This window comes from Raphanus sativus, unplaced genomic scaffold, assembly GCF_000801105.2.
Source record: "Raphanus sativus cultivar WK10039 unplaced genomic scaffold, ASM80110v3 Scaffold0540, whole genome shotgun sequence".
NCBI classification, from domain to species: Eukaryota; Viridiplantae; Streptophyta; class Magnoliopsida; order Brassicales; family Brassicaceae; genus Raphanus; species Raphanus sativus.
Window position 1 is genome coordinate 18,845 of NW_026615858.1, and position 9,294 is coordinate 28,138.

Here is a 9,294-nt window from a genome sequence, read left to right on the forward strand (position 1 = left end):
CTAAACCATTTAGGGTTTTCGATTTATATTTTTGAAACATTATTTTGTATTATTATTAATGCAAATGTTTTTATATACTTTATTTAATGCATATTTTTAAGAAAAATATAATAACCAAGCAACACACTAAATATTCAAGGTGGTACAAATCATACAAATCAACACAGACATAAGGCTTATGTTTTTTAAAGTACTAAAGAGCATTCACGTTTTTTAAAAGTACAACAACATAGTAGATTTCTTGTGAGACATTCCTTGAGCATTCATATGTAAAGGAGTTTGTCATTTGGCCAAGCAACTATACTTCCTTGAGCATCAGCAATGATCTGAAGTTCTGAATTAGGTCTCCAAAGTGGTGCATCTTCAATCAGAGGAACATCAACCCATATCTTGCTTGCATTGGGGCCTAACCGAACAAAATGAACGACATCATCTGGATTAGTCGAGGAAACTCGACCTTCTGCAACCTTTTTTCCTGATCCCTTGCAATCTAAGAGGATTCACTTCTTTCTCTCATTCTTGCTGGTGTTAGAGCTGTTACTTGCACTCTAAACAGAAAATCCACACAACAAATTCAGCAACAGCAGAAAATTACCAACCACAATAAAAATGAGAATGTTTAGAGATTTACCGCACGCGATCTACTTCTAGACATCAGTTCATCTCTGTTTGCTTGTACAGTAGCCTTAAGAATCTTATGGATAGGCCATGGGATGTTCTCACCGAGTGCATCACCAATCATCAACTTCTCCACATTTGGTCTCCATAGAGAACCATCTTCATTAACTACCCTATCTACTTTGACAATAGCAGCACTAGGACCCAATGGAATGTTGTTAACCATTTTTTTTGGGTCAGTTGACTGGAGACGACCCTCAGCAACAAGTACATCCTCCTTTGACCAATCATAGATTAGGATTTTATCGCCTTCTCCCTCTGTAGGCTACAGAAACAACACTAGATTAGTTATCAACATGATTCTGTACTAGCTTCTTTACATATTTACTTACCATATTTTCTGAGTAGTCTTCATCCAGAATGAGCTTCTCAAGTTGCCATGCTATTTTCATTCCAATGGCTTGGCCAAGTGTGGTAACAGATGTCGTAGGCCTCCAGATAGGTGCTTCTTCATTTGTAACAGACTTAACTAAAATAGCACCAGCATGCATACCAAGTGGAATTCGTCCAATTTTGTAAGTTGGTTCAGATGAGCAGAATTCTCCTTCTCCGATGACAACATCATCTACTGAACACCAGTCTAAAATCTGACACCTAGGTCCTTTGCTCAGATCACTGAACTCAGAATTGGAGACACCGTCAACATGATTCTGAGAGAAAAAATAAAAAGATAAGTTAAACACTAATGTGAGTCTCTGGCAACCACAAAATTCGTTCACGAAAAAGAAAAAGAGAAGTTAAACTTACACTTTTTGATGCAGTTAATCCACGAACTACATCCTTCAAACCACGAAGTTCATCCTGCAATTCAGCTTGCTTAGCTTCAAGTTTCAGTACATGTGAGTCTCTGGCCTGCATGAATGCTATCTTCGTAGCAGTTATTCCTCTGCCCATTCCTCTAATCCTTCCTGGTTTGTCTTTTCCTAGGACCTGACTCACAGCATCGTCGTTAACACTCGTACTGGCAGTGGATTCCATTTCAGTATCAAGGGTTTTGATTTTTTCCTGATTTCAAAGAATAAGACAGTAATAGCATAAGTAACTGAAGATTTAGACAACAAGAACTCAGAAAAAGAATTTGGAATGTTTACAATAGTATCTTCAAACTCAGGCCTCACAGGTCTCCCATCTGAATGTGTATGTCCTGCTATCCAGACCTTACTCCTAGTCACTTGCGTGGGGTTTGAACTTTTTTTCTTCTACACGTGACAAAAGGATATTACATTATTACAAGAGACTGGAATATTTTAAAAGTATAATCATACCATTTCATGAGCCAAGCGAACCATTCCCTTGCGACTAGTTGTGTGAGGAATCTGGTTTCTCCTCAATTCCCTGAATTTGTCACTAGTGACCTTAAAATCTTTTCCTTTCTTTGTCTTCACCCAATTCATCCAAGCTGACGCAGATTGAACATTGCTTGGTTTTAGTTTAGTAAGTTCTTCCATGCTCCCTACATTTCGCACAAGGCTTACAAGCCTTGACTTTGAAGACCTCCATATACACCCCATCTGCTTTAACACAGCTTCTTTTTGCCACTGTTCTGTCAGTTTGAACCTCGCCTACAAGAGTTTCAGAACTTAACACAATGCTAGAAGTTATGTAATGAAAGCTTTTTTACTATTTTCAGGTGAGAAAATACCTGAATTTCCTCCCACATTGTATCCTTGATCTGTTCATCAAGGTGCCTCCAATCTCCAAGAAGGACTGGTACATGCTCTCTCACAAGTGGACCAAGAAATGAGGAAAGTGTTACTGATCCATCCCCTACATGTTCACCGAGAGATATAAATTCAACTTCAACCTTGTCTTCAATGTTTTTAGCCACTTTGCTCATCCTAGTACGCCCTCTTCGTCTCTTTGTCTTGGTCTCTGGCTGCTCACCTTGGACTGATTCACTTGGCTGCTCACCAAGGACTGATTCACTTGGATGCTGCGTATCATCTGCGTGTCCTTTTTCTAGTTCTTCTCCTTTTTCTAGTTCTTCTCCTCCTTTTTCTAGTTCTTCTCCTTCGTCTTCTGGTTCTTCTCCTTCGTCTTCTGGTTCTTCTCCTTCGTCTTCTGGATCTTCTCCATCTTTTTCTGGTGAATCTCCTTCGTTTTCTGGATCCTTGTTTTCTATCTCCTTTTCTGGTGATACTACTTCTTCACGAGGATGTTCTTCCAATGCAGATTCCTGAGTACCGATCTGCATATCAGTTGCTGTGTCTTCTGCTGTTTGACCAGTAAGCTTTCTAGGTCTTCTCTGAGTTTTCAATGGCTCAACACTCGCATCTTCACCTTTCTGGCGCTTACTGCGACGAACTGTACGTGCAACAGATTTCTCCTTCATAATGTTTACCTGAAACTATAATCATTAGAATCATCTACTAACTACCTTATAATACTAACCACCTAATAATGCTAACTACTAACTAACGAACTAGCCCAATTATTCAACTACTAGGACCCCATCATAATCAGCCCTAACACAGAAACTATCATCATCAGAATATTCATTCCCCAAATCATCATTCTCTTCGATGGTTATTGGCGCAGCTACGAACTCTTCTTCGGTTTCTAACTCGTGATACCCTCTTGGCGGTCTCTCATTACAACACTCCAATTTGATGAGTCATTTTCTCTGGAGTAAAACACTTGTTTTGCTTGAGAAGGCATAATGTATGGATCTTGGAGAAATGCTGCTTGGTTAACGCTGAAGTTCACAAGCATAAATCCATCTTCCTCCTTGAGACCATTCCCTTTGTTGGCCCACTTACACTTGAATAATGGAACCTGGAACATGTGGTAGTCCAACAATATTATCTCTTGTATCACTCCAAAGTAAGAAATGACATCTGCAACGTGATTGGTATCTTTCACACTTGATCTACACATAGCAAAAGCTTCATATGCTACTCCACTGTTCTGAGTCTTCCGCTTTAAGAATTCAGTATGAAAACGATGTCCATTGATGATATAGCCATTATAGGTTTGAGCATTATGTGTTGGACCAAATGCTAACCATCTTAGTTGGGTCGAATGCTCTTTTGAATTAGTAGGGATCTGATATAAACAAAACCATCTACTTTATTAAAATAGAAGTACACATATAAAGATACCATTAGTTTTCAGTGTTATTTACACTTTCATACCACTGACATTAAATAATACTTCCTATTTTAATGTTGTCTTTTTCACTTTGATTAATATGTTTTCCAAAATTAAATTTGAATTAAATACACAATTAAATAATATTTCCTATTTTAATATTTTGTCTTTTCCACTTACATTAATCTGTTTTTTTTAATTAAATTTAAATTAAATACACTTCATTAACTTCTCAATTAAATCAATGTCAAACAATTCATGGAAATTATAATATCAACTATTCATTTAACAAATCTGAACGAAAAAAAATTACCAAATTTGAAACGAAATTAGATAATATCCAAAAGGATTTACCATTTGGTATCTAGAAAACCATAACTAAACCTTATCTGAACAAAATATTTCGGATATTCGAATATATTTAAATCATATTTATATACTTCAATATTTTAGCTATTTTTCGAGTTAATATCCAAGATTAAGCTATTTTAAGTTGTTTAAAATATTTGATATATAAAAAAATAATCAAAAGTAAACATCTAAAGTAGATAAACAATAATCAAAACATAAAAATACTTAAAATATATATTTATTCTTCATCCAAATATTCAAGTTAAACCTATTTTAATTTTTAATTTAGGTATTTTAGCTTACATTATTCAAATTTACATGTTATATTTTTTTAGATTTAAGGATATTTAAAGATATATAAATTTTGAAAATTTAAAATAATTTAAACGGATTATCAAACCCGCAAAGTTCCAAATCCAACCGGAACCAAAGTTTATAAATACCCGAAAAGAGCTAGAATCTTTAAACTCGAAAATCTCAAACCCGAATAGATTTTAACCGAATTTGAGTGGATATCCAAATACACATCCCTAGCTTAGTCAATATAAAACGATTAAATATTATAAATATACTATTTAGTATAAATAAACAAAAACTAAAACTGAAAATTAATACCCGTGCGGTCGAACGGGTCAAGATCTAGTTATGATTATTAGTGAATCAATACTGAGTAAACTAGAAGAGATGTATAGAGAACTTTGTAAATATCTTTTCTTTTAGCCACTGTGAAAACCGTTCTCCATGTAACTTCCACAAAAGAGTTTGTTTTCTTCTGCAACGGATGTCCTTTTCTTGTAATTCTTCAAGATGCATTCTGATTTACAAATCCAAAGAGTTAGAATAATTAACTAAACCTATCATATATTAACTATAAACTATATGGATTCACACTTACTCAACATATGGATTCACAACACCCGTGTTCATTAACACATATCTGTGAGCAATGTCAAGCTCTTTATCAGATAGTGTAACTTCTGTAGCCTTATGAATTTGACGCCCTTCAAGTATATGCTCATCCAAATCAACATCTTCATTACGATTTGCAGACTCTAGAACTGGTACAGATGTTTTTAGAAACTCCAAGCAAAAAGCAATACATTCAGCTGCCATATAACCCTCTGCCATACATGCTTCTGGCCTAGCGAAGTTCTTAACAAACGATTTAAGTGTTTTCATGTACCTAATTGTCCATCATACGAAAAATTTGTTAGATATTTGCTTATAACAACTAAAAAGAAAAACCAGAAAACACTATGTACCTTTCAAATGGATACATCCATCTAAAGTGTACCGGGCCACCCAAACGTGCTTCTCTAGCTAGATGGATTGGGAGATGGAACATTATATCGAAAAGAGATGGAGGAAAAAACCTCTCCATTTGGCACATCGTCTCCACAAGCTCAGACTCCAGTGTTATTAGCTTCTCTGGGTCAATTACACGCTGACATAATCTACTAAAGAAGTTGCATAATCTACTAACTGCAGTCCTAGGTCCTTTTGGCAGCAACCCTCTCAAAGCTACTGGTAACAAGTTCTGCAGAAGAACGTGATGATCATGAGACTTCAGACCACCAATCAGAGGAGGATCAAGTGAGACACAATTTGCAATGTTCGCACAGTAGCCATCTGGTCCTCTGAATTCTGATAATCTCTTACAGAATCTCTTCTTCTCTTCCTTGCTCAGCCAATAAGCAGCAGGAGGTAAGTACATTTTCTTCCCACGTTGCTGAGTGTGTAAGTTACGTCGAATCCCTATGTCCTCCAAATCTTGTCGTGCTTTGACACCATCTTTTGACTTAGTATTGTGCATCAAAAGGGATAGAATAGCATCAGAGACATTCTTCTCCACATGCATTACGTCGATGTTGTGACGCACCGGCATATCCTAACTCAACAAACAAAAACATAAATTAGTCACAGAAAGTGATAAAGAATTTACACGTTTTTTTAATAGAGACTAACCTTCCAGTAGGGTAAATCAAATAGAATAGAACGTTTCTTCCACCTCCATTGGTCAGAGTCTTCTTCATATTCTTCATGTCTAAGCTCCTCACCATCACACAAACCTGATCTTTTCCTTTTGCTTTTCTTCTCCAAAGGTTTCCCAAATTCATTCTTATAATCCTTAAGCAGCTCAAATATTTCAGCTCCTGTCTGAATTCTATTAGCCGTCCCTTCCTCTGTAGTGTTGTCAAACCAAACCCTTCGTCGTCGGTAAGGATGACCAGGCCTAAGTCGTTTCCTATTTCCCAAATAGACGTACTTCCGACTAAACTTCAACCACTTAGAAGGTGAATCCTTCCCACATACATTACATCCTTGTTTCCCTTTCACTTTACAACCAGACAAGGTCCCCAAACCTGGATAGTCGCTGATACTCCACAATAGTATAGCCTTCAGTGTAAAATTCTCCTTGGATAATGAGTCATATATCTTGATACCTTCATTCCACAAATCATTCAGATCATCAATCAGAGGAGCAAGATAAACATCGATGTTGTTACTTGGGGGAGTTGGACCAGGTATCAGAAGGGTTAGCATTATGTTCTCTGACTTCATGCACATCGTCGAAGGCATATTGTAGTTCACCAACATAACTGGCCATGTGCTGTGCTTTGTATTCTGGATAGAAAACGGGTTCATCCCATCTGTAGATATACCAAGTCGTAGGTTTCTCGGTTCAGCTGCAAAAAGAGGCCATCTAGCATTGACCTGAGCCCACGTCAATGAGTCAACCGGGTGTCTCATTGTTCCATCTTCAGAAGAATTACTGAAATGCCATTGCAAATCCTTAGACATTGTCTCCGATCTAAACATCCTCTTGAATCTTTCTTTTATAGGGAAATACCTGAGTACCTTTGCTGGAATCCCATTCTTTGTCTCACCAGAATGCTTATCAACTTCCCATCTTGAAGCCCCACACCTTGGACAGCTACTCATCACCTCGTACTGTTTCCGGTAAAGAATGCAGTCATTCTTACACGCATGGATGATATCATATCCAAAACCGAATATCTTCAAGAACTTCTTTATCTCAGATGTTGATGTTGGAAGCACAATACCCTTGGGAAGCATGTCATGAACCATACTTAAAAGCTGATCAAAGTAATTCTCTGAAATCGAACTCTTCACTTTGATGCGGTAGAGACCCATAATTGCTGCAACTTTGGTGTAGTTTGGGCACTCCGAGTATAGAGGAGTTTCTGCATCCTCTAATTTCTTCTTAAACTCAAGTTCTTCTTGACTCCCAACAACTTCAGGCTGTTCTCCATCCTTATTCGAGGATTCTGAACCATTTTCAAAGCAGGCAGATCTAAACAACTCGTATGTTTCTAACTCAGCATGTTGATCGTCAACTGTTTTCTCAGACCTCCTCTCTCCATGGATACTCCAACACGCATTTCTCTTGTACTTCTGATCCATTCCCTTAATTACCAAATGATCCAGTATTGTGCCAGCAGTTTGATGACACACATTCCGACAGTCGATACAAGGACATAACATCTGCAGAGGATTACCCAATCTCTTTGCTGATGCATACACAAAACCACGTGCACCTTCCTCATACTCAGTGGTTGCCCTGTAATTTATAAAAAACGATTAGCACAAACCTTGGAAGTTGTAGAGAAGTTCAAGATTAAGCAAAGAAAGTTGTAGAGAAGTTCATACCTTGGAAGCCAAACCCATGACTTGTCCATTACCACAATACGGCAACAGCTCCCAAACCAACGAAACAGAAAGTACTGAAATTAGAAACCCCTAATTGAAACAAATTGAAATCCAAACACCTAAACCCCCAATTATAGTTTCTAAACCCAAGATCTATAAGAAATCGATGAGACAGAGCCAAAAACAAACCTTTAATCGAACACTTTCTTCGCGAACTGGTAGATCTAGGTTTTAGATGTTCGGCGGCTTTTGAAAGGGAGAAATGGATCGAGAGATATCTCTAAGGGAGAAATGCTGCATGATTATCGTCTTCACTCCATCAATTTCTCAAAGTGAGATGGAAAATGAAAAAAAAGAGAAAAACTCGATCGAGACATTTCTGTAAGTGAGATGAGAGGGAGACTGAAAATTTCACTAAGTGTTAAGCGGGTCTTTTTTTATGACTCCCCGCTCCCAGTTTCGACAGCGTTTTGAAATACATAATGCTATGTATTCTACGCGTCACCATATTTTTTATTAAGACTACCTATTCGTAGCGTTTACAAAAAAAGAAACGCTATTAAAATATTAAACATAGCACAAATTAAGAAACGCTATTATGCACTGCTATCAATGCGCGAATTTCCTGTAGTGAATAATGTTTTTCTGTTTAAACCCCACAGCTTCGGATCCTTTTTCTTTTTGTACCGCCGTTAACATTAACAGAACACGCCATCAAGCTACCACCATGCTAAATAGACTTTCGATACAAACCATTGTCCATGCTTCTTGTTGAACAAAACCTTACTAACAACATTACACCTTGCTGCTAGATTTCCTTTCTCTTAGATTTACTTGAGCTCCTTTCTTGTGTTTCCAAAAATTTCTTTTATGGATAAACAACCGTAGACTGAATCCATCTTGTACCGCCATCAACCATGATGGAACCCGCCTCCTTACTACTCTTGTTGGGAAGACTTTTAACACAACTTTCCATTCATCTCTTCTTGTTTAACGAGATTCTTATGTATTTGATATGCCTTGAACTCCTTTGTGTACCGCTGTTATCACTTAACAAAACCCGCCATCAAGCCATCATCTTTGCTAGATAGACTTTCGACAGACCCCTAGTCCAAGCATCTCTTTTTACAGAACTTCACACAACCTTTGTGTTCTTCTTTAGCTCTTGAAACTCTGATCCTTATCCCTGACACTTAACCCTCCTTGAAAACTTTATCAGACCTGATTTTATATGAACTTCTCATAAGCTCCCTGCCTGCTTTGCCTCAAGCAGACTCCATATTTCACCTCCATACTCTTCTGCTATAACCTTTCTCTTGAATCTCAGATTTTTAACATACCGTCGAAAAACTTTTCTACACATCCTTTTCCTAAGGCGTCCCCTAGACATGGATCTGTAAGTCCAGTTGCTTTACCAACCCATCCTTGAACACCAAACTGAATAAACTTTTAACAACTAGAGCAAGCCAAAATACAACCTGATTTCACAGCAAAAAATATTGA

The 9,294-nt window shown here is 37.4% G+C and overlaps 2 protein-coding genes across 2 annotated transcripts; both read right to left on the reverse strand.

Annotated features, from left to right (window-relative positions):
• Window positions 1-500: 500 nt before the first annotated feature.
• Window positions 501-3,555, reverse strand: LOC130502400 (uncharacterized). The gene is made up of 9 exons (XM_056997194.1): window positions 3,316-3,555; window positions 3,128-3,265; window positions 2,321-3,019; window positions 1,944-2,240; window positions 1,770-1,877; window positions 1,426-1,683; window positions 1,011-1,328; window positions 632-943; window positions 501-548 (listed from the first exon to the last, which is right to left on the reverse strand). Exons 1-9 carry the CDS (start codon window positions 3,553-3,555, stop codon window positions 501-503), a joined length of 2,418 nt encoding a protein of 805 aa, XP_056853174.1.
• Window positions 3,556-5,010: 1,455 nt separating this feature from the next.
• Window positions 5,011-7,820, reverse strand: LOC130502401 (uncharacterized). The gene is made up of 4 exons (XM_056997195.1): window positions 7,792-7,820; window positions 6,085-7,702; window positions 5,382-6,007; window positions 5,011-5,302 (listed from the first exon to the last, which is right to left on the reverse strand). Exons 1-4 carry the CDS (start codon window positions 7,818-7,820, stop codon window positions 5,011-5,013), a joined length of 2,565 nt encoding a protein of 854 aa, XP_056853175.1.
• Between the last annotated feature and the right edge of the window lie 1,474 nt (window positions 7,821-9,294).

What these genes read in the sequence shown, in the direction of transcription:
- LOC130502400 (XM_056997194.1), bottom strand. Translation starts at nt 3,555, where the DNA reads ATGTGTAGATCAAGTGTGAAAGATACCAATCACGTTGCAGATGTCATT. An exon ending in CTGAGTTTGAAGATACTATT is followed by an intron (nt 1,684 to 1,769) that starts GTAAACATTCCA and finishes CTTTGAAATCAG; the next exon opens with GAAAAAATCAAAACCCTTGA. An exon ending in AAGACTACTCAGAAAATATG is followed by an intron (nt 944 to 1,010) that starts GTAAGTAAATAT and finishes TTGTTTCTGTAG; the next exon opens with CCTACAGAGGGAGAAGGCGA.
- LOC130502401 (XM_056997195.1), bottom strand. Translation starts at nt 7,820, where the DNA reads ATGGACAAGTCATGGGTTTGGCTTCCAAG. An exon ending in TCATGGGTTTGGCTTCCAAG is followed by an intron (nt 7,703 to 7,791) that starts GTATGAACTTCT and finishes TATAAATTACAG; the next exon opens with GGCAACCACTGAGTATGAGG. An exon ending in TGGATGTATCCATTTGAAAG is followed by an intron (nt 5,303 to 5,381) that starts GTACATAGTGTT and finishes ATGGACAATTAG; the next exon opens with GTACATGAAAACACTTAAAT.